General features: G+C 42.9%; 1 protein-coding gene and 1 pseudogene across 1 annotated transcript; both read left to right on the forward strand.

Moving 5' to 3' along the window:
• The first annotated feature begins 520 nt into the window (after nt 1-520).
• Nucleotides 521-1,840, forward strand: LOC107148338 (annotated as a pseudogene).
• Nucleotides 1,841-6,011: 4,171 nt separating this feature from the next.
• Nucleotides 6,012-23,533, forward strand: Arpin (actin related protein 2/3 complex inhibitor). The gene is made up of 6 exons (XM_015493066.2): nt 6,012-6,565; nt 15,311-15,386; nt 17,555-17,687; nt 21,200-21,406; nt 21,807-21,970; nt 22,684-23,533. Exons 1-6 carry the CDS (start codon nt 6,474-6,476, stop codon nt 22,690-22,692), a joined length of 681 nt encoding a protein of 226 aa, XP_015348552.1. The 5' UTR covers nt 6,012-6,473; the 3' UTR covers nt 22,693-23,533.
• Nucleotides 23,534-25,975: the final 2,442 nt, after the last annotated feature.

Raw genomic sequence — 25,975 nt, forward strand, 5'->3', positions numbered from 1 at the left:
CCCCTTACTGCTAGATTGTTGTTTTTTTTTTTTTTTTTAACGCAAATCAAGCATCACCCTTATGGGCTGTCAATCCACATTGACACTATCAAACCACAAAGCTTTCCAAGGCGTCCTAACTGCCTGCACTGTCCTTGCAGCCCCTTCCAGTAATTACATCTACCTGGCCTGGCAGGGAAGGGCTCCATAAATGGCCTCTGCCATCCCAAGTACCTAATCCACTTTTACTTGGGCGTCTGGTTCATTGGCAGTGTCTACTCCTATCAGCCCTACAGGGCATTTCAAAAATACTTACCTTATTTTTTCTAGGCCTGCCTGGAAAGGTCATATGGTGGGGTCTTAGGTCTTACCTAGTAGATGCACTCTAATGTTCCTCTCTCCCTTGAATCTTGTGACCTCTTTCTTAGAACTGTGTCAGGGAAGCTCTGGCATCTCCATCCCATTGTCATGTGCAAGTTTCACACTCAAGATTTCACGTTCAAGTTTCTCAAGGTACAAGGTTTTGAGGCTCACCTACCCCATGCCCCTGACCCAAGCTCCACCTTTTTCCTGGTGGGCCTTGAATGGGACACGAGAGCTACCAGGACTGCACTTCCAGCCGCCATTGGTAGCTCTGTCACTTTTACAATCAGTTGCTGAGCTTAATTTTAGCAGTTGACCTTGAAACTTTAAGACATAAGAATGTTTTTAAAAACTGTAAAAAGCGACAGCCATTGCATTAGGTTGAGTTCCACAGAGACAGCAGAGACAGGAGCAAGTGAGAGGCGGACCCGCATTGGGCGACTCTGTGCCTCGCTGAGAAAAAAATAACTAAACATGGAGATCCTAAGAAGCTGAGAGGCAAAATGTCATCATATGCATTCTTTGTGCAAACTTGCCGGGAGGAGCACAGAAGAAGCACACAGATGCTTCAGTCAACTTCTCAGTTTTCTAAGAAGTGCTCAGAGAGGTGGAAGACCGTGTCTGCTAAAGAGAAAGGAAAATTTGAAGACTTGGGAAAGGTGGACAAGGCCCGTTATGAAAGAGAAATGAAAACCTATATCCCTCCAAAGGGGAAACAAACAGGAAGTTCAAGGATCCCAATGCACCCAAGAGGCCTCCTTCGGCCTTCTTCTTGTTCTGTTCTGAGTATTGCCCCCACATCAAGGGAGAACACCCTGGCCTATCCATTGGTGATGCTGCAAAGAAACGGGGTGAGATGTGGAATCACACTGCTGCAGGTGACAAGCAGCCTTCGAAAACAAAACTGCCCCACTGAAGAAAAAATCCAAAAAGGGTATTGCTGCCTACCGAGCTAAAGGAAAACCTGATGCAGCAAGAAAGGGAGCTGTCAAGGCTGAAGAAAGCAAGAAAAAGAAGGAAGAGGAGGAAGATGAAGAAGATGATGAGGATGAATAAGTTGGTTCTAGCGCAGTTTTTTTTTTTTCTATAAAACATTTAACCCTCCTGTACACAACTCACTCCTTTTAAAGAAAAAAAATTGAAATGCAAGGCTGTGTAAGATTTGTTTTTAAACTGTACAATGTCATTTTTTTTTTGTATAGATAACACATTACTGAATGCATCTTTAGATAGCTCTGTCCTGGTGGTATTTTCACTCACCACTAACCTTGCCTGGTACAGGATGGGGGTTGTAAATTGGCTTGGAAATTTAAAACAAGTTCTTGTTGGTGCCCAGCACAAATTAGTTATATATGGGGACAGTAGTTTTTCATCTTCAGTTGTCTCTGATGCAGCTTATATGAGATAATTGTTCTTCTTTTAACTGAATATCACTCTGTAATTGCAAAAATAAAGTTTCAATCGTTGATATTCTAAATGCTTCTAAGTAAATACAATTTTTTTTTATCTAAAAAAACCTGCAAACAGCAAGGTGCGGTGGTGCATACCTATAATCTTAGTAGCTCAGAAGACTGAGGCAGGAGTATCTTGAGTTCAAAGCCAACCTCAGCAAAAGCCAGGCACTAAGCAACTCAGTGAGACCCTGTCTCTCCAATAAAATACAAAATAAGGCTGGAGATGTGGCTCCACCCCCCAAAAAAGCTGGCCTTGGGGCTGGGGTTGTGACTCAGTGGTAGAGCCTTTGTCTAGCATGTGTGAGGCACGGGGGTTCCATTCTCAGCACCACATATAAATAAAAATAAAGGTCCATTGACAACAAAAAATATATTTTTAAAAAAAAGTTGGCCTACTCTATATTTCTTCTAATGATCATTGCCCCCATATCAGACAAGTGCCACAGGCACTCCATTTTCCAGCCCAATTTCACCTTCCACCTACACCTCACCCCAACTAGCCAGAGGTGACAACCTTAGTAATTTTGATGCTACTTTATGCCAAGAGTGATCAGCACTCACTCACCATTAGTTAGAGTGCCCCTATTCCATCAAAACAGAAAGCAATTCAGTTTCACAATCCTGTCCTAGGAGTCTTTTTTCTAGCAACACTCTTGGGACCATCTGTCTCAGGGGTAAAGTGACCAAGGAGTGAGGCGTGGAGTGTTGTTTCTATGTGAAGTCAGTGGATGGTAAAGCCACATTGGTCACTACAGAGAGGCCAGGACAGACCTGCAGAAATGTGACACTTAGAGGCACAGAAGATGTCCAATTGAAAGGCATATTATAGATTTTCTTTCCAAACAAGGTTTATTTCATTTGCCTTTATTGATGTGGCATGATGAATAGGTTTGGTTCTCCTTCTGGCATCTTATTTTATGTCATGCTTTCTCTCTCGAGTGCTTCCTTTGTTTTGTATCTTTTACTCTGTGGTGTGGATGTGTATATTCTGCAGGCTGTTTCACTGCATTGATGGCAATTTAGCAAGCTGTTTCTTCTGGAACCACCAGACTTTGTCAAGACAAGATGTGTCAGATATGTTAAGATGTGATCTGATGCATGAAACCTACAAATCCACACACAAATGCTCTTCTTGTTTGCTTTATTGTTTTCTGTGTTCCCTCCACAGGAATCCTGATGAATTTTATTTTGCCCAATGACCAGAGAAAGGGAAACAGAAAGGTTGGTGTGCTTGTAATTACATACACCACTTTAATGAGAGCATTCCTGAGAGAATTTTGATTTGGACTAGGGTTAATGAGAAACATATCCTTCACTTACAGTTTCACCTGTCTAGTGACTGGAATAAATTTCTACATACCAGCTTCTGGCTCTTTATATTTCACATCTTGTTTCTTCTTTATTACCCACAAAGTCTCAGTGCTGGGCACTGTAGGGCACGTTTCTACTGTGATGAATCACCTTTTTTGTGCCCTGTACCAGGTAAGGCATCTCAGAGCGGGGTAGTGAATCCCTACACTAAGATGGCTGGCAATCTTCCACTAAGGTGGAAAGACTACAGACCACATGAATTGATTCCATTGAACCCACACTAAACACATCCACATCAATGTCCCCTCACTTAGATCTCATTCCCCCATCAACCTACATGAGGCAAAGGAGAATTCTGGGCAAAAAGAGATGGTGATCTTAACTGATTGATGTGAAACTACCTTATATATGAAAATTTTACAAAAGCACATGCTGATGTGACCCTATTGTAAGGTTCATCCATTGCTGTTCTCAAAAGAGGTCCATGGTGGGTCCATGCATTACATGCATGTAATTTCAGCAACTTGGGAGGCTGCAGCAGGAGAATCAAAAGTTCAAGGCCAGTCTGGGCAGTTTAGTGAGACCCTGTCTCAAAATTGAAAAATAAAACAAGATGTAACTCAGTGGTAAAGTGCATATGAGATGTGAGTTTAATCCCCAGTACCACCACCACCAAAAAAAAAAAAAAAAAAAAAAAAACATGGACTGAGGGATTGGAGGTTTAAATCTTTCCACCTATAAATCTGCTTCTGCTAATAATATAAAAAGACAAAATTGTAAAAGAAAGTGTGATGATGGCAAAAATCACAGCAAGTGGTGTCAATCAGCAGCAAGATTCAAATGTTATATGGTATTAACTTTAGATAACTTTATAATTTTCTCCATGGTGTACCTCTTGGTTTATTATTATTATTATCATCATCATCATCATCTGGGAATTGAACTCAGGAGTGCTCTACCATTGAGTCACATCCTTGACCTTATTTATTTATTCATTTATTTTTGATATTGGGGACCTAGGGGCATTTAACCACTGAACTTCATCCCAGCCCTTTTTATTTTTCATTTTGAGATAGGGTCTTGCTAAATTGTTGAGGCTGACCTTGAATTTTTGATCCTCCTGTCTTAGCCTCCTGAATCACTGGGATTACAGGTGGGTACCTCCATGCCTGGTGCAATGGTTTATAATTTAACAGAAAGACATTTATAAATGTAAATTATCTAAAGAAAATCCATCAAAGTTCTGGATTGTTTCCCTCAAAACAATCAATTTAAGAAAATAAATATCAAAAACTTTAAAAAAGTTTTTTTCTTGTTCTATTAGGTTCCTCTGCCTTGCTGATGCCTGGCCTGTAGATTGTGTTAATGGGGTGAATTTGTAGAGCCTAATAAGGAGATAACTGTTTTATAAGAAAGGACTTAGAGCAGCCCTGTCCATAGAATTTTCTGCGAGGATTACAAAGTTCTGCATTTGTGCTGTCTAAAATGGTAGCCACTAACCACATGTTGCTGTGAAGCACTTAAATGCAGCCAGTGGGACTAAAAAATTGAATTAAAATTTTTAGGTTTAATTAAAGTATCTCTACTTATTTATTTTTGGAGGGCTACAGACTGAACACAGGGCCTCACACATGCTAGGCATGCACTCTAACACTGAGTTCCATTCCCAGGTATTTTTATTTTTAGACAGGGTCTTGCTAAGTTCCCCAGACTGGCCTCAGAACTTCATCCTCCTGCCTCAGCCTGCCCATTAGCTGGGAGACTGTTGAGGAGACAAGGTCAAAGGACCATTCTTCCCAGTAGGTCTTTTCTTTATCCTTCTTTCTGGAACATGAACTGAACAACCAGGTAGGCCAGATAGAGGGTGGGGCTGACTAATCCATTGGATACAATGCCTAGGTCCCATTGTACTTTTAGGGGCCTTTTTTCTTTTTCTTTTTCTTTCTTCTCTCTTTTTCCCAGGCACACTCTACCAGGAGCTACATTCCCAGGCTTTTCTATTTTTATTTTTTTAATATTTATTTTTTAATTATCGGCGGACACAACATCTTTGTTTTTTTTTTGTATGTGGTGCTGAGGATCGAACCCGGGCCGCACGCATGCCAGGCGAGCGCGCTACCGCTTGAGCCACATCCCCAGGCCCCTCTATTTTTATTTTTTTGAGACAGGATCTTTCTAAGTTGCTCAGCCTGGCTTCAAATTTACTATCCTCTTGCTTCAGTCTCCTGAGTAGCTGGAGTACGGCAGGGGCTACCGGTGCCCATATTAATTTCTTTTAAAAAAATTTAGGCCGAATGAAAGTTTTAATATATAATATTAATATATTCATTCTTATACTAACCCAGTGCTAAAATAGAATTTAAAAAAACTCTTAATGGAGGAAAGGGGCTCTTGAAAGCTAAAGTGCCTGGGACTCACGAATGTCCTGTGTGTGGGAGAGGATGTTTCTTCCAACATTGACAGCTCATCCTCCCAGGTGTCTGCTTGGTTGCGTCCCCTTTCAGTGTTCTCCCCAAGGGCATACTTGGATCCCTCGAATGAGCCCGTATGCCCCAGGGACTGCCACGAACCGGCCAAAGCAGAGAGTTAAGGCTTCCCAACAATCCCAGGGTCGGAGGAGACCAGGAACTGTGTGGGAAGAGGGCGGGTGGGCGGATAAAGCACGCTACAGAAAGGTAATGCATTTTTAGAACCGCTCTGATACTGATCCATTCTACAAAGAAGCGAGGGCTCAGAAAGGCTGAGGAACTTAACCAAGCTCTCACCTACGGCAGGGATCCAAACTTCCGTGTGTCTTAGTCTGACACCCAATCCCAGACTCCTTCGTCATTGATCCCTGGAACTCCTCCCCCAGCTATTGTGGGACTGCGGACCCGGCAGAAAAGGTTGCTTCTTTGCTGACCACTCTTTCCTCCCTAAGGGCTTTTCCCTCTTCCCCATTCCTGATCCCTGGAAAAACATCCTTCCAGAGCTGATCCTAAGAAAGATCCTGTAGGATCTCTGGGCCTCAATTTCCCCCTTTGTGTGTGCGCTGGGGCAGGAATTTCCTTTTTAGTAACGAGGAAAGCAAAACGAGGAGAGCAAAGAGAAGGAAGAGAAGGACGTGACTGGTGATAAGCCCCTAGCCTCGAGTGCTTCCGTAACCCCCCTCCTCGCTCCCGCACCGCGCAGCGAGTGGCGGTCGGGAGTGGAGTTCGGCCCCTTTAAATCCCGGCCGGGAACGCCCAAGGCCGAGCCGCGCGGTCGGGACCTGAGGGCCTGGCGGTGCTGATCCCGGCGCGGCCTCCTGGCGCCTCCCCGCGTTGTGCACCCCGGGTGCGCCCGCTGCTCCCGGCACTGCACCCGGTGGCCTCGGCGGTCGGAATAATGAGCCGCATCTATCACGACAGCGCCCTCCGGAACAAGGCGGTGCAGAGCGCGCGACTGCCCGGGGCCTGGGACCCCGCCACCTACCAGGGGTAGGCAGTGAGCGCCAAGCCCCCGCCGGTCCCCGCCGCCCCCGCGGGTAGACTGCGCCCGGGGCCTGGGCGCGCGGCCTCGGCTGCCTCCACTCCTGGGGTCTGAACCCCGCTCCGAGGCTGGGGTGGGACGCGAGGAGGGAGGAAAAGCCCGGTTGCCCGAGCCGCCTTTCGGGCCTCCAGTCCACGCCTCCCAGTGCCCCTGCCCACTGCGCCCCCCGAACCCCAGAAGATGCGGGTCCTCCTAAAACTCCCCGTCTGTCCGCACACCAGCGGGGAGTGAATCCCGACCTCCAAACAAGGCTCCAAAGGCGGTGCTTCAGTTGGCTATAAATTTCAGCCATTTGTCATGCTGCTGTGCTTCCAGGCCTTTGCACAGGCTTGTGCCCTGCCCCAGAAGGGACGGTGGCCATTAGTGACCGGAACAGCGGTGGGAGTCGGTATTATGGGCTGGGCTAGCGCAGGAACAGCCCTGGAGCCGGTTGTGGAGGAACCCCGGCGGGCTGGAGAAGGAAGGCCCGGCCCGGCCCGGCGTTATGAGAAGCATTACTCATTCCGTTTACAATTACAGACACCAAAGAATTATGCTAAGCGTAATCAACTGGACTCAGAAAGGCAAATACCTTAGAATCTTCTATGTGGAATCTAAAAAAGTGTAACTCAGAAGCAGAGAGAGGATCGGAGGTTTTCAGGAATGGGGGATTGGAGAAGGGGAGAAGGAGGAAGCCAGGATATAATCAAAAGGTTTGATTTATATGAGGAACAAGTTCTGGGGATCTAATGTACTGCATGGGTGGTGATGGATGTGTTTGTTAATTTGATTGTTATTATCATTACACAATGTGTTTGTATATAAAGTTACTACATTATACACCTTGAATATATACAATTCTTTATCAGTTAAATATTTTAAAATATAATTTGGGGGGAGGGAGTAGATAGAGGCAAGTGAGGTAGTGTGAGTTTTTGCTTCTTGTCCCATCCCTTTCCACTATCATCTTTAGTGGTGCCCACTCCTTTCCTTTTTATATGATTCTAAAAAAGGAAGCCCCTAGGATCTGCTTTTATGAAAACTAGAATCAGGAGTGGGGAGGAGGATCCAGTTCCTCAGAGGGCGGTACCCTCTGATCTTCAGCTGGTCTCCAAACTTAATCAAGTTCCCCACCTCTATAGTGACAAAACCCATTTCTTTGGGTTGATGATCACATGGGTATGAATGAGAACAAAAATATGGAACTGTTTCAAAATAGGTGAAAATGGAAGATAATTTATAGAAGCTTAGACACAGGCCCCAAATTTGCTTAAAGTAAAAAGTAAATTCTTTATATTTAGTAAGCACTTAAAGTTTACAAAATACTTTCTTTTTTCTTTTTCTCTCTGTTTTAGAAACTATTCTTTTATTTTTTAAAAAAATTGTTCTAATTAGTTATACATGACAGCAGAATGCATTTGACATTATACAGAAGTGGGGCACAACTTCTCCCTCTGGCCTTACATGATGCAGAGTCACACTGGTCCTGTAATAATACATGTATATAGGGTCATAATGTCTGTCTCATTCCACCATCCTTCCCACCTTCAAACCACCTCCCCTTCATTCACACCCCACTTCACAATCCAAAGTTTCTCCATTTTCCCTACCTCCCATCCCCTGTGTGAATTATAGATCAGCATCCGCTTATCAGAGAAAACATTTGGCCTTAGCTTATTTCGCTTAGCATGATATTCTCCACCTCCATCCATTTACCTGAAAGTGCCATAATTTCATTCTTTAAGGCTGAGTAATATGCTATTACGTATGTGCACCGTATTTTCTCATCCATTCATCTGTTGAAGGACATCTAGGTTGGTTTTTTAGTTGAGCTAGTGTGAATTAAGCTGCTATAAATATTGATATAGGTGCATCACTGTAGTATGCTGATTTTAAGTCCTTTGAGTATAAACAGAGGTGTGGGATAGCTGAGTCAAATGGTGGTTCTATTCCCAGTTTTCTGAGGAATGTCCATACTGCTTTCCACATTGGCTGTACCAATTTGCAGTCCCACCAGCAATGTATGAGTGTGCCTTTTTCCCTACATCCTCATAAACATTTATCATTGCTTGTATTCTTGATGATTGCCATTCTGACTGGTGTGAGACGAAAAATTAGAGTACCTTTGATTTGCATTTCTCTAATCACTAGAGATGTTGAACATTTTATGAATATATGAATATTTGTTGATCAGTTGTATTTCTTTTTCTATGAAGTGTCTGTTCAGTTCCTTAGCCCATTTATTGACTTTTTTTTTCTGTTAAGTTTTTAGAATTCTTTGTATATCTTGGAGATTAGTGCTCTACCTGAAATATGTGTGATAAAGATTTTCTCCCATTCTGTAGGATCTCTCTTCAAGTTATTGATTGTTTCCTTTTCTGAGAAGAAGCTTTTTAGTTTGAATCCATGCCATTTATTGATTCTTGATTTTACTTGTTGTGCTTGTAAGTGTCTAGTTAAGGAAGTCAGGTCCTAAGCAGGCATGATGCAGATTTGGGCCTACTTTTTCTTTTGTTAGGCACAGGGTCTCTGTTCTAGTGCCTGTCTTTGATCCACCTTGAGTTGAGTTTTGTGTAGAGTAAGACAGGGTTTAATTTCATTTTTGCTACATATGTGTTTTCAGTTTTCCCAGCACCATTTGTTGAAGAGGCTATCTTTTTTTCAATGTATGTTTTTGGTGGCTTTGTCTAGTATTAGATAACCGTATTTGTGTGGGTTTGTCTCTGTATCTTCTATTCTTTATCATTGGTCTATTTTGGTGCCAATTATTTTGATGCCAATACCATATTGTTTTGTTACAATAGCTCCGTAATAGAGTTTGAGCTCTGGTATTGTGGTACCTCCTACTTCACTCTTCTTGGTAAGGATTGCTTTGGCTATTCTGGGTCTCTTATTTTTCTAAGTGAATTTCATGATTGCTTTTTCTAGTTCTATGAAGAATGTCATTGGGATTCTCATAGGAATAGCATTAAATCTGTATAACGCTTTTGGTAGTATGGCTATTTTGACAATACTAATTCTGCCTATCCAAGAACATGGGAGATCTTTCCATCTTCTAAGGTCTTCTTCAATTTCTTTCTTTAGTGTTCTGTAGTTTTCATTGTAGAGGTCTTTCACTTCTTTTGTTAGATTGATTCCCAAGGATTTTATTTTTTTGAGGCTACTGTGAATAGTTTCCCTAATTCTTTTTCAGTGGATTTATCACTGATATATAGAAATACATTTGATTTATGGGTATTAGTTTTATATCCTGCTACTTTGCTGAATTCATTTATTCTAGAAGTGTTCTGGTGGAATTTTTTGGATCTTCTCAATATAGAATCACATCATTGGCAAACAGTGATAGTTTGAGTTCCTTTTTTTCCTATTCATATTACTTTAACTTCTTTCTTCTAATTGCTTTGGCAAGAATTTCAAGGACTATGTTGAATAGAAGTGGTGGGAGCATGCATCCTTATCTTGTTCTAGTTTTTAGAGGGAATGCTTTTTCCATTTTTCTCCATTTAGAATAATGTTGGCTTTGGGCGTAGCATAGATAGCTTTTATAATGTATGTTTGTAAAACATTGAGATGTTTCTATTGTGCATAGTTTTTCTAGTGTTTTGAACAAGAACGGGTGCTGTATTTTGTCATGCTTTTTTTGCATCTATCATATATATGATTCTTGTCATCACATCTATTGATGTGATGAATTATGTTAATTAATTTCTGTATATTGAACCAACCTTGCATCCCTGGGATGAACCCCACTTGATCATGGCACACTATCTTTTTTATATGTTTTAGTATGTGATTTGCCAGAATTCTATTGAGAATTTTTGTATCGATGTTCCTCAGGGATATTGGTCTGAAGTTTTCTTTCCTTGATGTGTCTTTGGTTTTGGTATCAGGGTGGTACTAGCTTCATAGAATGAGTTTAGAAGGGTTTCTTCCATTTCTATTTCAGGGAATAATTTGAGGAGTATTGGTGTTAATTTTTCTATGAAGGTCTTATAGAACTTGGTTGAGAATCTGTCTGATCCTAGACTTTCCTTGGTTGGTAGGCTTTGGATGGCGTCTTCTATTTCATTGCTTGAAACTAATCTGTTTAAATTGTTAAACTCCTGATCCAGTTTGAATAATATATGTCTCTAGAAATTTGTCAATGTCTTTGAAATTTTCTGTTGTATTGAAGTATAAATTTTCAAAGTAGTTTCTAATTATCTTCTGTATTTCAGTAGTGTCCATTGTGATATTTCCTTTTTCATCATGAGTATTGGTAATTTGAGTTTTCTCCCTCTTTATTAGCATAGCTAAGGGTTTATCAATCTTATTTATTTTTTCAAAGACCCAACCTTTTGTTTTGTCAATGTTTTGAATTTTTGTTGTTGTTGTTGTTTGTATCATTTTCATTGATTTCAGCTGATTTTAATACTTTCCTGTCTTGTACTGCTTTTGCTGTTGATTTGCTCTTCTTTTTCTAGGGCTTTGAGATGTAATGTCAGGTCATTTATTTGTTGACTTTTTATTCTTTTAATGAATGAGCTCAATGCAATGAATTTTCCTCTTAGCACTACCTTCTTAGTGTCCCAGAGATTTTGATATGTTGTATTGGTGTTCTCATTTACCTCTAAGCATTTTTTTTTTAATTTCCTCTCTGATTTCTTCTGCTATCCATTTGTCATTCAGTAGAGTGTTATTTAGTCTCCAATTGTTGGAGTAGCTTCTATTTTTAATTTTATTGTTGATATCTAGTTTCATTCTGGTATGATCTGATAGAATGCAGGGTAATATTTCTATGTTTTTGTATTTGCTACGAGTTGCTTTGTGGCATAACATATGGTCTGTCTTAGAGAAGGATCCATGTCTGCCGAGAAGAAAGTATATTCGCTGCTTGAAGGATGAAATGCTCTATATATGTTTGTTAAGTCTAAATTATTGATTGTATTATCTAGTTTATAGTTTCTTTGTTTAGTTTTTGTTTGGAAGATCTATCCAGTAGTGAGAGAGGTGTGTTAAGGTCATTCAGTATTATTGTGTTGTGGTCTATTTGATTCTTGATTGAGAAGGGTTTGTTTGATGTATGTAGATGCTCCATGGTTGGGGGCATAAATATTTACAATCGTAATGTCCTGTTGATGTATGGATTCCCTTAGACAGTCTGAAATGTCCTTCTTTATCCCTTCTGACTAACTTTGGCTTGAAGTTCACTTTATCTGATATGAGGATGGAACCCCCTGTTTGTTTATGCAGTCCATATGAGTGATATGTTTTTTCTCAACTTTTCACCTTCAACGGTCTGTGGATGTCTTTTCCTAGAGGGTGAGTCTCTTGAAGACAGAATATCGTTGGTTTTTTTGTAAAAATCCAATCTTCTAGTCCATGTCTTTTGGTTCATGAGCTTAAGCCATTAACACTCAGGGATATTATTGAGATATGATTTGTATTCCTGGTCATTTTGGTTTATTTTTGGTTTTTAACTTGTCTTAGTTTCTCCTCTGACTGACTTTTCCTTTAGTGTAGTTCCTCCCTTTGCTGGTTTTCATTTTTTTTTCTCATTTCTTCCTGATGCAATATTTTGCTAAGAATGTTCTGTAGCACAGTTTTTCTAATAGTGAATTCTTTTAACTTTTGTTCATCATGAAAGGTTTTTCTTTCATCTTCAAATCTGAAGCTTAGCTTTGCTGGATCTACAGTTCTTGGTTGGCATCCATTTTCTTTCAGAGCTTGATAAATATTATTCCAGGACCTCCAGGTGTTTAGGGTCTGGGCTGAGAAATAAGCTGAGATCCAAATTTGTTTCCCCCTATATGTAATTTGACATTTTTTTCTTGCAACCTTTAAAAGTCTATCTTCTTTCTATCTGTTATTCATGATCATTATAGTGTGCCTTGGTGTGGGTCTGCTGTAATTTTGTACCTATGGGGTCCCGAAAGCCTCTTATAGATGATTTTCTATTTCATTCTTTAGATTTGGGAAATTTTCTGATATCACGTCATTGAAAAGATTGTGCATTCCTTTGGTTTGTATCTCCACAACTTTGTCTATCCCAATAAATCTTAAATTTGGTCTTTTTATGTTATCCCAGAATTCTTGGATGTTCTGTTCATGGTTTCTTATTATCTTCTCTGTACAGTCAACTTTATTTTCAAAAGTAAATATTTGGTGTTCCTTGACTGAGGTTCTGTCTTCAAGAGGTCTAGTCTATTGGGATACTTTCCATTGAATTTTTAATTTGGTTTATTGTTTCCTTCATTTTGAGGATTTCTCCTTGATTCCTTTTTATTATATCTGCCTCTTTATTGAAGTGTTCTTTCACTTCCTGTACTTTCTCTCTGATACTATCTATACCTCATTTTGAAGATCATCCTAACTATGCACCTTCTAAACTCCTACTGACATTTCTTGTACTGTATTGTCTATGGATTCTATTGTTGGAACATCTTGGTTTGTTGAGATGGTTTTTCCCCTTGTTTGTTCATGTTTCATGTTGTCTTCCCATCTAGTTTTATGGATCTGAGGCAGTACAGTTTCTACCCTGCAATCGTAGAGTGTCCATGAAGGTTTCCAGTACCTCACCTTTAAGGAGGACACCAATATTAACCATACCCATACAAGCAATATACAGCCTTATACCAAATAGCTCCTATTAAGGCATCTATAGTTTTGTTGCAATAAACAGAAATGAGGCATTTAATTATTATCTACAGTATAAACAGTAAGTTTGCTTAAAGGGTTTACTGTTTCAATTGATGGACAAAGAGGGAACAGAAGTAGTGTAGGATGTGATATTTATGAGGGAGATGGAGAGAAGATAGAGGTAAAAATTTATAGTAAGAGCGAAGGAGGAATTAATAGAAGTTGGCTGTTAGCATGAGAGAAGTGAGAAAGAGAATCAGGGGAGGCAAATAAGTGAGAGGAAATATATGTAGATTTTTTTTTTAAATGTAAAAATATAAGAATACACATGTAATGTACAATTCAGACATCCCATTCCTCGATAAATTGATGCATGAAAAATGTTTGGTTTTAAAGATGGTAGAGATATGAGACAAGAGGGCCAAAAAAGAAAAAAGAAAAAAAAAAAAAGAAGAGGAAAGTCTCAATGGAATATTGAATAATCATTTCCATTCATGTTCCAAAGTTTCTTAGCTTCCCTTCTCTGCCATAGTTATAGTTGTCAAAGTTGATGGTAGCTCCATTCTGGTGGATGCTGGACTGGTTGGCTGGGTGAGCTGATAGCACCCTCTTCCAGTCTTCGCACCCACTGTAGCTCTCCCCTTCTATCCCCTTGCACTTTAGGACTCACTGAGGTGGAGAGAGCCTGGTTCTCTCTAGTTTCTCCAACCTGTGCTTCCCCCAGATCCTGCCCCCAGTCTCCAGCTTTTCACAGGCTTGCCAAGCCCAGTCTGGGCCACACAGACCCAGCCACAATCTAAGGCATTTGGGCTTCAGATTCCCCAGGCTCTGCCTTGCTGCAGTCCCAAGATCTCAATGCTGTTTTAACTTGCAGAGGGAACCACCAGGGATGCACTCACACAAAGGAGCAACCCTGTAAAAAAGGCATCCAAATGGTGGCCACTAGCACATGCAGCAGGGAGCCCTCAGGTGCAACAAGACCTGAAGGTACACTGAGAATAGATCTTCAGGTCCTGGCCCATATCCCCAGACTGGCCAGTGTTCCCTGAGATGGCAGCAGTAAACCTGCACGTCCCTAGGCCCTGGACTTCCAGGCCCTGGCCCGTGTCTGCAGATGGTGGTGGCTGCTTGTAACCAAACCTGCGGGTACTCTGACAGTGGACTTCCAGGCAACATTGGGCAGTGGCGATCCACAGGCTAATGGCTGGTGGTCTGCTGAGAAATGGCAGGCAATCCCAGTGTGTGGCAAAGGCATGGGGGTGGCAAACGGTGGCGGATTGGTGGGCAGCAACTCTCACAGAAACAGTATTTCCTTTGCTTGTATCCCAAATCATGGTGAGACGAGGAATGCAGCTTCCCTCTAGTCCACCATCTTGGATCTCCTCTCTTTTATTCCTTTTTTTTTCTTTAGTTGTAGATGGATACAATAACTTTATTTATTTTCATGTGGTGCTGTGGATGGAACCCAGTGCCTCACACATGCTAGGTGACCACTCTACCACTGAGCCCCAACCCCAGACCTCTCTTTTATTCTTTATATAGAAATTTACAATAGTTTTTGGTATATGTGGCAAATTGAGTTTCTTCCCTCTTGTGATACAATTCCAAGACTTTGATATGTATGTAAACATGTTAGACACAGACCACACTGAATTAAAACTTAAGAAACCAAAACTTATTAAATGCTTGTTTATACTAAAACACTCCTGATCAACAAAATACTTTCGTGTACACAATCTCATGCATCATCAAAGGAGCAGTGTGAGGTAACCATTTTTCTCCCTGTTTTGTAGATAAGAAGACTAAGAAGATAATATGACTCCCTAATGCAGGGGGTCATAGATTGGTCTTGGGGCAGGCTGACATGGTTCCTTCTATACTTTGGACCATGTCCCAGCTTTTGGAAGCTTTATAGGGATGGAGGTTCCCATATGGGAAGTGCAGAGAGGGGCTGCTCTCTGCCAGGCAAATTGGAGATCTGGTGGGATTTGGTTCTGTCGCAATGCAGACTCTGGCATGGGCCACTGAACTTGAGTCATCGCTATTTCCTGAGGACTGACAAAACCCACCACCCCTTCTTTCATTCTCATCCCCAGGGGGAATGGCGTCCTACTGGAGGGAGAACTGGTGGATGTATCTCGGCATAGCATCTTAGATGCCCATGGCAAGAAGGTGAGGATGTGTCCTTAGTGGCCCTCACAGGGTCACCCTTACCCTCTGAAACATCTCAGTCCTTTCCCATGAGGTATCTTCTTATTGCTGGGCTCTGACTTGGGATCTAGTCCCTTTAATGATGGACTCACAGAACAGGTGGAGAGATCAGGTGGGACCAGTGAGTAGAAAGAGGGCAGGTAAGGCTGTGCTGGGTAGCAGACAGGGGGTGTACCTGGTTCTTGCTAGAAAAGCCTGGGTCACAGCTGAGAAAACAGACCAGACCTTCCACCCAATCTAACGAGAATGTAAAGTCTGTGTTGCTGCCTGGACCTTCAGTTCCCATACAAATGCTCCTTTGGCCTTAGTCTTCTCAGCTTCCCGGCATCATGCTCCTTATTACCACTCCATCTCAGGTGTCCATGGACACACCTGGCATTCACCATCCTATACTAGCCTGTGTCTCTTCTGAGCACTAGTTCTGCATTTCTTTTTCTCTTTCTTTCTTTTTTTCTTTTTGTTACTGGGGATTGAACCCAGAGGCACTGTACCACTGAGTTACATCCCTAACTCTTTATATATTTTATTTTGAGATAAGGTCTCTATAAGTTGCTGAGGCTGGCCTTGAACTTGTGATCTTTCTGCCTCAACCTCCTGAGTTGCTTGGATTACAGGCAAGTGCCACAGAGCCTTGCTCCTCCCCTCTTTGAAACAGCCCCACACAGATGTGCTAATCACCTTATCTTGGTCTATAAAACTCAGCTCCTCAAAATGCCCTCTGTGTGATCAGAGGCCTGGTACCTACATGGAGCCTGTTTCTCTTATACATCCCACAGAAAAGCCTCAGCTCACTACTATTTTCATGCCCAAAGAGGCTTTGCCAGCACTCTCAGCTCTTTACTGAGCATTGAGCAGGCCAGAGCCCTAAGCCAGCCTGCCCAGTCTCCTGGCCTGATGTACCCCCACACTGGTGTGGGACTTGTCTGCCTTTGCTGTGCTCACACAGGCAGGGTGTTTGCCCAGCCCCTCTCCAAATTTGCCTCTACCAAGTTCCTCATTCCTGATGATAGTGTAAGTAGCCTGTCCAGTCACTGGCCTGCAAACCCCCACTGTTGCCTCCTCCCTGCTACCCAGGTAAGCAGTGCTACCTCCTGCTGGGCTCTTACCTAACCATTTTTTTTCCCTCCCCTCTTTTCTCCTTTCTATGTCATCCCTCCTCTGATGGGTCCTCAGCTTGTTCTGACAAAACCTTACACCTGCCTTCCTGCCTCCTGGCTGCCCCCAAAGCTCATCCCTGGCCTGCTGCCAAATTGTTTCCAGAAAGACATCTCTGAGGGTCTCACTGCTGCCCCTAAATCTTTCAGGATTCCTTCTTGTCTACTAAATAAAATTCAAGCTCCAAATGCCAGCTCAAGGCCTGTCTCAAATCAGCCCCACTTGTCTTCCCAGCCTGAGCTCCCAGGAGCCTCCCAATGTCCTGTGTTGCTCAAACATGCACATGGGCCTCTTGACCTTTACTTTGAGTACCTGTCCCAGACACCCTTATTCCTACCACCACAGATTTCTTCACCTTTCGAGACTTACCTTTCCTTCTTTCTCCCAGGAAGTGGTCTCTGTTTCTACAGCTTAGGGGGACAATTCTTCCACCTGTTTTGTTTAGAATAGTTGGCAAATAGCATTGATAGGGCACTTCCTGCTTTGCACTGTGCTTCCTTCTCCAGGATGTCACTGAGCTCATACAACACTCCTGAAAGGGGACATCACTCTGTTACCAAGTGATAGGAGAAACGGAGGCTCAGGAGGCTGAGAATCCTTTGCCACAGGCACTACATCTGTTGAAAGGGGCTGAGTGGCTGTCCTTCCTAAGGGCTCCCCTTCAGTGCCCTTTTCACAGTACTCCTGCTTTTTGATATTTGATATCCTTCTTGCTTAAGTTACAGTTTCCTGCATATATTTTCAGTCTTTGGCTGTTTGGAAGCCCTGGGGTCAGACCCTGGCCTTCCCTATCGTAGACTTCCGGCAGGGTGCACCCTGTGGCAGGTGCTCTAGTGAACACAGGAATGAATAAATATTTGAGTTCGACGCCAGCATAGAGGGCAAGGACAGCGCAAGCTGCTCCCAGAACCCAGAGTGTGTGTGTTGGTGGGAAGTTGAGCAGCCCTCCTCACTCTGTCTCTCCCTGGCCCCAGGAACGCTACTACGTGCTGTACATTCGGCCCAGTTGTATCCACTGCCGTAAATTTGACCCCAAGGGAAATGAAATCGAGCCCAACTTCAGCGCGACCAGGAAGGTGAACACAGGCTTCCTCATGTCATCCTACAGTAGGTATCCTCAGCTCTTCCTCCCTCAGGGCCCTCTGACACATTAAGACCTTAGTAGATCTGTCTTCTGAGCCTCTGGGCCCCTCTAAAGTGGCATCTCAGCATGTTTGGCCTTGACTCCAGATGTCTGATCCCAGGTTCCCTGATGGACTCATTCCTTCCCCATACTTGCTCAGAAGATCCCCATTGCCCCATCTCTATCCCAGGGGCCAGGCTGGCCTTCCCGACTCCTGCCATTTCTGCAGCATGGCAAAACTGTCCACAGACTTGGCTGTGGACTCTTACTATCTTTGCACAGAGATCCAGAGACCCAGCCAAGCCCCCAGGAGCTTGTTTTTCTGCTAGAATCCCCATTTGGTTCTTGGGCCCTGTCTCTGTCCATTTGTGCTGATACAACCATGTTTTAGACTGGGCAATTTATAAATGACAGAGATTTATTATGCACAGTGCTGGAGGTTGGGAAATCCAAGATCAAGATTCTAGCAGATTCAGCATCTGGCGAAGGCTTCTCTCTGCCTCAAGGATGGTGCCTTCCTGCTAAGTCCTCACAAGGCAGAAAGGCAAAGTAGCTCCCTCCACCTTGTTTATTTACTTATTTATTTGGGTACTGAGGATTGAACCCAGGGATGCTTAATCATTGAGCTATCTCTCCAACCCTTTTTAATTTTTATTTTGAGACAGAGTCTCACTAAGTTGCTGAGGCTGGCCTTGAATTTATGATCCTCCTTCTTCAACCTCCCAAGTTGCTGAGATTACAGGCATGTGCCACCATGCCAGGCTCCCTCCATCTCGTTTATAAGGATGTCAATCTCATTCATAAGGGCTTAATCACCTCCAAAAGACCCAACTTCTTAATACTCTCACATTGGTGACTTAGTCAGCTTTTTCACTACTGTGACTAAAAGAACTGACAAGAACAATTTTAAGGAGGAAAAGTTTATTTGGGGATTCACAGTTTTATGGTCTCAGTCTATAGGAAGCCAGCTCCATTCCTCAGGGCTCAAAGTGAGGCAAAACATTATGGCAGAATAGTGTGGTGGAAGAAAGCAGCTCACATGATGATCAGGAAGCAGAGAGAGATAAGAAATACATACCCCCCAAAACAGGCCCCCAGTGCTCACCTCCTCTAGCCGCATTTTACCCACGTTCAGTTGTCAGTCAATTAATTCCCATCAGGGGATTAACTCACTGATTGGATTGAGGCTCTCATAACCAAGTCATTTCTCCTCTGAACCTTCTTGCATTTTCTCACACATGAGCTTTTGGGGATACCTCACATCCAAACCATAACAGTGATCAACATATGGATTTCAAGGAGGCACATTAAGACCTTAGAAGGTATTTCATGATTTTCTTCCATTTCCCAATTTTGACTGCAAAAGGTATCTCATTGCTTTCTGCTGCTGGGTAAGAAGGTTTTGAGATTGAGTGGGAATCTCTCATTCTGTTCACTCATGTTTTCAGTTGCTCATTAATTCTCTGAATATTTTGTGAACATCCCACGTGCTGAGACTCCAGGGATGAACAGGATTCCATCTTGTACTCAAGATAGTCTCAGTTGGTAGAGGAGATGGACGAGTGGATGATTGGAAGCTGGGAGGGTTCTGAGCCCCAGGTAGTCATAGTCAGCCATGCATTGGACAAGGGACCAGCAGCACTGATTCTTGATAGATAACAGGAATTAGCTGGGTGCTAGAGCTTGGAAGGATGTTTCAGAGAGAAGACAGTGCATCAAAAGATAGGGATTGATCTGGTGACAAGAAGTTGTGCAGGCTAGGTAGCAAAAGGGGCATGGGCACGAAGGGGCTGAACTTAAATGGAGGCTGCTGGGGAGCCCTTTAATGAGAGATATTAGGTAGCTAAGTGATGTGATTAAATTTGTTTTTATTATTTTATTTATTTATTTATTTTTGCAGCACTAGGGGTTGGACCCAGGTGGCACTCTACCCCTGAGTTATATCCCCAGTGCTTTTATTTTTTATTTTGAGACAAGGTCTTGCTAAGTTATTGAGACTGGCCTCAAACTTGTGATCCTCCTGCCTCTGCCTCCCAAGTTGCTGGGATTATAGGTGTGTGCCACTATGCCTGGCTAGATTTGGTTGTAAATACTCTGGGATAGCGAATCAATTGGAAACCAGGGAAGCCTATTAAGAGGCTGTTAGGGTAAGCTGGGATGGAGATAAGAGGACCAGATTGAAGGATATGTCATTGGGGAGTGAGAGACTGGACCAATTCCATATGGAGATGGACAGTGGCCTCAGGGTTAGACTGGATATGAAGGGAGAAAGTGGAAGGAGTCAGGGATGTTTCCAGAAGTTGGACTTGGGTGCCAGGCTTGGGGGAATGTAGGGGTGAGGGGAACAGGTTTAGGGGGAAGAACACTGTTTGGCTCACACTAGGTTAGAGTTGTCAGTAGCACTTCTATTGGAGACTTGGAGAAATGGAGACTTGGAGAATCCCATAAGGATCAGGAAACAGAACCACTGGAGAAGTCTGAAGGAAATGGGGAAGGTGTTATGTCTCTGAAGGGAAGCAGGAGTGGGGAGCTAGCAGGGCAGGCAGGTAATGTCCAGGGAATGAGAAGATGGGAAGAGTGTCAGAGGGTTAACAGTGAAGAGCTATCCCAGGTATCTGATGGGGGTGGGCAGGGTCTGGGGTAGTGGCTGTCAAAACTAGAATGCAAGAAGAAGTTGAGGAAAGATCAGGGAGCATAGAATGACAGACCAGCCCTGGAGGAATGAGGATTTCTGGGACCCAGATGGAGGAACAGGCTCTGGGCAGGAGGGAGAATGTCTTATCCTTTGAGATAGAAGGAAAAGAGGAGAGTGGTCTTGTAGTCAGAGGCAAATTGACAAGGTATTTGGTGTCAGGTAAGCAAGAGATACCACCTGATGATTTCTGTTAATCTTGAAAAGTAGGTGAGATGGTTTATTTGGGAGTTGTTGGTCAGGGGAAAGGATTGAGGAGAATGGAACATTTTGAGTATCCTCTGCGTAAGCAAGGTTTTCTGGGGGAGTCCCAGGGGTGATCCTGACTACTGGCCAAGGCTATGGCACCATGAATGGGTCCTGTTGGGTAGGCACCATTTTTATCCCTATTTTTCAGTGTCAGAAGTTGAGTTATTTGTCCAGATTTGCTCTAGGCAGCCCAGCTCCAAAGTCCAGCCTGTAGCTCCTCTGATGAATACTACCAGAACGGTACTGAGAGCCCTACCCTGCAGGTGGTTGTGAGCATGTAAAACACTCAGCCAGCTGGGCCTGGTGGCACATGCCTGTAATCCCAGCTGCTCACAAAGATTCTAAGGAGTATCTCAAGTTCAAGACCAGCCTGGGAAACTCAGCAAAATTCTGCTTCAAAATAAAAAAATGAAAAGGGCTAGGGATGTAGCTTAGTGGTAGAACATCCTTGGGCTCAATCCTTAGATCTACAAAAACACTCAGCCATCACCTAAAAGGCCCTCTGTTAGTCCTTGCTATTCACCCTTAATAACCTGCTGTTCTGTGTGCCTGCAGAAGTGGAAGCCAAGGGAGACAGCGACAGGCTCACAATGGAGGAGCTAAAGGAGCTGGTCAATAAGCTCGAGCTGCTGGCACTGACAGAGAGCCTCACCCCCGACCAGACAGTGGCGTTCTGGATGCCCGAGTCAGAGATGGAGGCGATGGAACTTGAGCTGGGGGCTGGGGTACGGCTGAAAACTCGGGGTGATGGCCCCTTTATAGGTGAGCAGTATGCCTTCACCCTAGCCTGATAGCCTCTTGTGGGCTCTGGGGGCCTTTAACGTCCCTTCTGAGGCTCTCCACCTTTCCTGCTTAGAATTATGGGTGCATACCAGGTCTAGCCTTCCCTGGGGACCTAACCAACCCCTTGAGATTTATTCCTCAGTTCCTAGACAAGTGCCCTGGGTCATTAACCTGGATACCTATGGTGCCACCCAATCCTCAGGTTCCTGTGACTAACCCCTGCTATCTAGTGATTTGTGGGGTGCACCCATGGCTTCACTGACCACATCTAGACCTGGAGAGAACAATGACTTAACCCAGATCTAGGCCTACCAGAATGGGCCCAGCCCTCACTGTTCTACCACAGAGATAGGACATTCAACTTCTTCTCTTCTTTCAGATTCATTAGCCAAACTGGAGGCTGGAACAGTGACCAAGTGTAATTTTGCTGGTGACCGAAAGACAGGGGCATCCTGGACAGACAACATCATGGCCCAGAAGTCTTCAGATGGGGCTGCAGTGGAGATCCGAGAGCAGGGAGATGGGGCAGAGGACGAGGAGTGGGTAAGACAAGGAGGCGGCTTTGGTGTGCTTGTTATCTCTTGGCTGGAATTTTGTACATACTCATTGTAGTTGGGGCTCAGACGAGGACATAGCAGGATAAACTGTACCCCCTAATTTTTATGGAGTTCTGCAAAATTCCCCAGAGTGTATAAACATCAGGGAGATTCCTTTAAGGAGACCTTTCTTTTTGGAAAGGAAGCCTCTGAGCCGCTGAGTACGTGTTTTTTTCTCCTTGGTCTGGGCTCCCTGCCTGATGTGGCCAGAAAATGGCTGACTTGGTCCTTTCTAGTGTTTCTTATACTGAAGGTCAGCCTTCTAGTTGATCCTCAGCTGATTCAAAGCCAATTTTCTGAAGTACATTTCACCTGAAGATTTGAATTGATGTAAAAAGACCCCAGATAGAACAGTTAGAGCAAAGAAGTTAAAGAAAACTGGTATCCTCCTCTCATGATGAAGATGAATTTGGCCAAAGAAAGCCAGGGCAGGTAGTGCGGAAGGTCTAGACCCGATTCTGTCTTAATAAAGCCAGTTGACAAATAGTGGACTGGCCAGGCTGGCTCTGGGGTCAGCTCTAATTATGTGAGGACAAGGCACATGGCCAAGGGTCCTATGGGCATCGTGCATTGAGCCCTTAGTTTGATGACTTACAGAAAACTTTTATGAAATATGCTCTGTTCACCTCTCTTTACTTTACCCCCTTTGGATTGCTCCAGGATGACTGAGATTCATGAAGCACGGATGCCTCTGGGGCCACCTGCGTCTTCTATGGCACTGTGGACAATTTCCTTCAGCGACCTCCATGCTGAAGCTGGAGACCAGTCTTCCAAGCCTTACCCAGTTCTTCCTGCAGCTGCTCTGAATACCATTTAGAGCATGCTGAAATCAAATCCAAAACCACGATGTGGATGGAGGGATCCTAAACTGTGGCTTAGATGCAAATCCAACCTTCCTAGATAATTTCATGACACCTCCTGCCCTAGTGACAGCCTTGTTTTGGAGGCAGGTAGTGGGCAAGTGCCCCGGGGCAGTTTGGGAGGAACTGGACTTGGTCTTGGTGCTTCATGGGGGATTCTTCTCCTGTCTAAAGACAGCGGACTTCTGAGGAGAAATTAGTGGGCTCTTTTCTCCGATCTGTTTCCTGCTTCTTTCCACCCGTCCTTCTTCCCAGCACTCTGCTGTAGCCCCTTCTCCCCTGCTTCAAGCCTCCTTCTCCACCATTTCCTCTCATCCCACACCTAAGGTGCCAGTCCTTCATTGCTCCTTTAACTCCATGTTCCCTTGGGGTTTCCTGACCTCCCTGGCTGCTGCCATAGGGGTAGCTGTTCTCAGGGAGGCCACAGTCTTCACAGTGTGGCTGATTGGTCCTTTGCTTTCAGACTTGCTCTGCCAGGCCACATATTTTTTTATTTTTGTGGTGCTGGGGATCAAAATCAGGGCCTCAAGCATATGAGGCAAGCACTTTCTGCCACTGAGCTACATCCCCAGCCCTGAACTACATTTTTGATACCCTTTTTTGTACTTTGAGAATGTTTTCACAAATGAATAAATTTTCTTCTACACTGACTGGATTCCTGCTTGGTGTTAATGGTCTTGAAGCTGAGCAATGTTCCTAGAAGAAAGCCATTGGTCTTGAGTCATGAACCTTGCCCTGGAAGTGTTCTGTGACAGTTTGTGACACCCAGATGTGATGAGATCTGAAGTGGAATCTGCATGTCCATGGCATATGAATCCTTCTTGACCTGGGGAAAAGAGGGTGGTGGGAAATTAGCATTTATTGAGTCTCTCTGATGTTTCAAACATTGCTGGGTGCTTCCTATCATCATTACAGCCACTCACTATTGGGTTCTTCCTGGTGCTAGTACTTGTGCTAAGTACTTCCAATAGCTTGCCTAACTGTCACAATCCCATGAGGAACACATGAATATTGTCCCCATTATTTCATCTGAGACTGAAGGTCTAAGGCTCCATGGATACTATCTGAGAGAGGAATTTAAACCCAGGCAGTCAGGTTTCAAAGACCATATTAACTACTGGATGCTGAGAGCCATAACCAAGTAGGAATGACGCATGGCATTTTTGGGTTGAAAGGTGACCCTGCTCAGGGATTAGGGTGGCTCTGGGTTTAGGGTGGATCCTGCTGGAATAGGGTGGCTCCAGGTTTAGGGCGGATCCTGCTGGGATTAGGGCATATCCTGCTGCCTCAGGTGCCCGCTCCTTGAGTTCCTGTTGTTCTCTCGGGGTTCTGAGAGAATTGGTACGCAGAGCCTGGTGGAGGGAGTGTATTTTTCCCAGAACGTGTGTGTGTAGAGTGTTGGTGAGAGTTCGGGAATAAAGAGTTGCTGTTGGAATCTACAAGTTTTTGTGGTGGCTCGGTTATTTTGTGCCCAGACAGACTGCGGCATTTGGCGGCCCGTACGGGGAAGGCCTGAAGCTTGGAGGTAAGTGAAATTACTCGCCCCTGAGGGAAGGCGAGAGAATGGGTGACCATTTCAAAAAACAATATGTTCTTGTTTTGATTTATCTTGTTTTTGTTTCAAGCTGCCTATCCCTAGAACTTTCACAGGCAAACTGGGAAAAATGGTTGACTCAAGGTTTGAAGTTGTTCGCCCCTGAGGAAGAGAAATTGTTAGAGGAAGGAGGCACACCAGTAAGACCAAGAACAGTTAGGACATATGTTGATACAATACAAAAATGTAGCTCATGGCTTTTTAAAGACGAGTTATTAAGTATATCAATGGGACCATCATGGTATCCTGTAGAAGGATTTTTCTTCAATAAGAAAGAGATGGCTAGTTCTGTTTACTACACTTGTCTAAGATCTTGGTTTTTACAGACATCTGATTAATTTACAAAGCTAAAGTGTTGAAACATCAACCACTAAATATAAAATCAAGTGCTCTTTACTTATTAAGTTCCATAAGGTAATATATTTAAACATTATGTGTGTTTTCATAAATTGGTAAATGGAAAAAAAAAGTTTAATATTGCTTTGTGTCTGTGTCTTTGCTGAAACAAGGTTACTAAGAGTTAAGATTTTATCAGGTGTAATTTATATACAAAGAGTATAAGAAGTTTCAGTTGGGTTTCAATTATAGTATTATAGTACCATAAAAAACATGAAAGTATTTCATCTTATTAAAGTGGAGTAATTTGTCTAAATTCAGAAATTTTATAAGGGTTGTTTCACAATGTAAATTCTTAAAAAGGGTTAACGGCTACAAAAGAGATATAAAAAGATTCAAGTTGTGGAAATATATTTTAATATAAAGGTTTAAAAAAAAGAAATGTTTCTAGATGAGATAATCTCTGTGTGGTAAAGTAAAAAGTTGTAAAATGCCATTTAAAAAGAATTTTGAGGAAACTAGACTTACTTTAAAAGCTTGAGAAAGGAAGAAAGAAGAAAAAGGTATTTGTACATGGCAGATTGAGACAAAGCTTCTTAATGGAGTAAAAAAAAAAAAGCCTTTAGTTGAAGGGCAGCCATGTAAACTAACATTAAGCGATTTAAACAGAATCTAAGCCTCGTTTAAAAGAGTGAAGCTGTAGGTGGTGAAAAAGTACGTTTAAAAGTACAGTATAGGTGATAATTGGAAGGCTTTAAAAGGTTAAATTGAAGGTGGTTAAGATGCCTTCATGGCGGAGGAAAGATTGCGTCATTCGAAGCCTAGTTATTCTTAAAAGCATTACTTAAAAAGATATAAAAATATTTGGATAAAGAAGATTAAAAATTTGAAGTGAAAAACTTTAAAGACAGAAGTACAGAAAGGTAAAAAAAAAAAAGATAGAGAAGATGTAGGAACATAGAAAAGATGTAGGAAGACAAGAATTTTAAACCCCAAAAATAGGAAACAAACAAACAACAAGAAAAAAAAAAAAAAACTAGGAGAAAAAAAAAGCAATTAAGGGTGAATGTACAAACCTTAGAAGAAAACTAGAATATAGAAACAAGACAAAAAATGGTTAAAAATGTCAAATAAAGGTATTTCAGATAAAAAATACAAAAAG

This window comes from Marmota marmota, unplaced genomic scaffold, assembly GCF_001458135.2.
Source record: "Marmota marmota marmota unplaced genomic scaffold, marMar, whole genome shotgun sequence".
NCBI lineage: Eukaryota > Metazoa > Chordata > Mammalia > Rodentia > Sciuridae > Marmota > Marmota marmota.

Bases quoted from the DNA above. Each gene is read 5' to 3' on its own strand.
- Arpin (XM_015493066.2), top strand. From the start codon at position 6,474: ATGAGCCGCATCTATCACGACAGCGCCCTCCGGAACAAGGCGGTGCAG. The intron at 6,566-15,310 runs GTAGGCAGTGAG...TCTCATCCCCAG, and splicing joins GACCCCGCCACCTACCAGGG to GGGGAATGGCGTCCTACTGG. The intron at 17,688-21,199 runs GTAGGTATCCTC...GTGTGCCTGCAG, and splicing joins CTTCCTCATGTCATCCTACA to AAGTGGAAGCCAAGGGAGAC.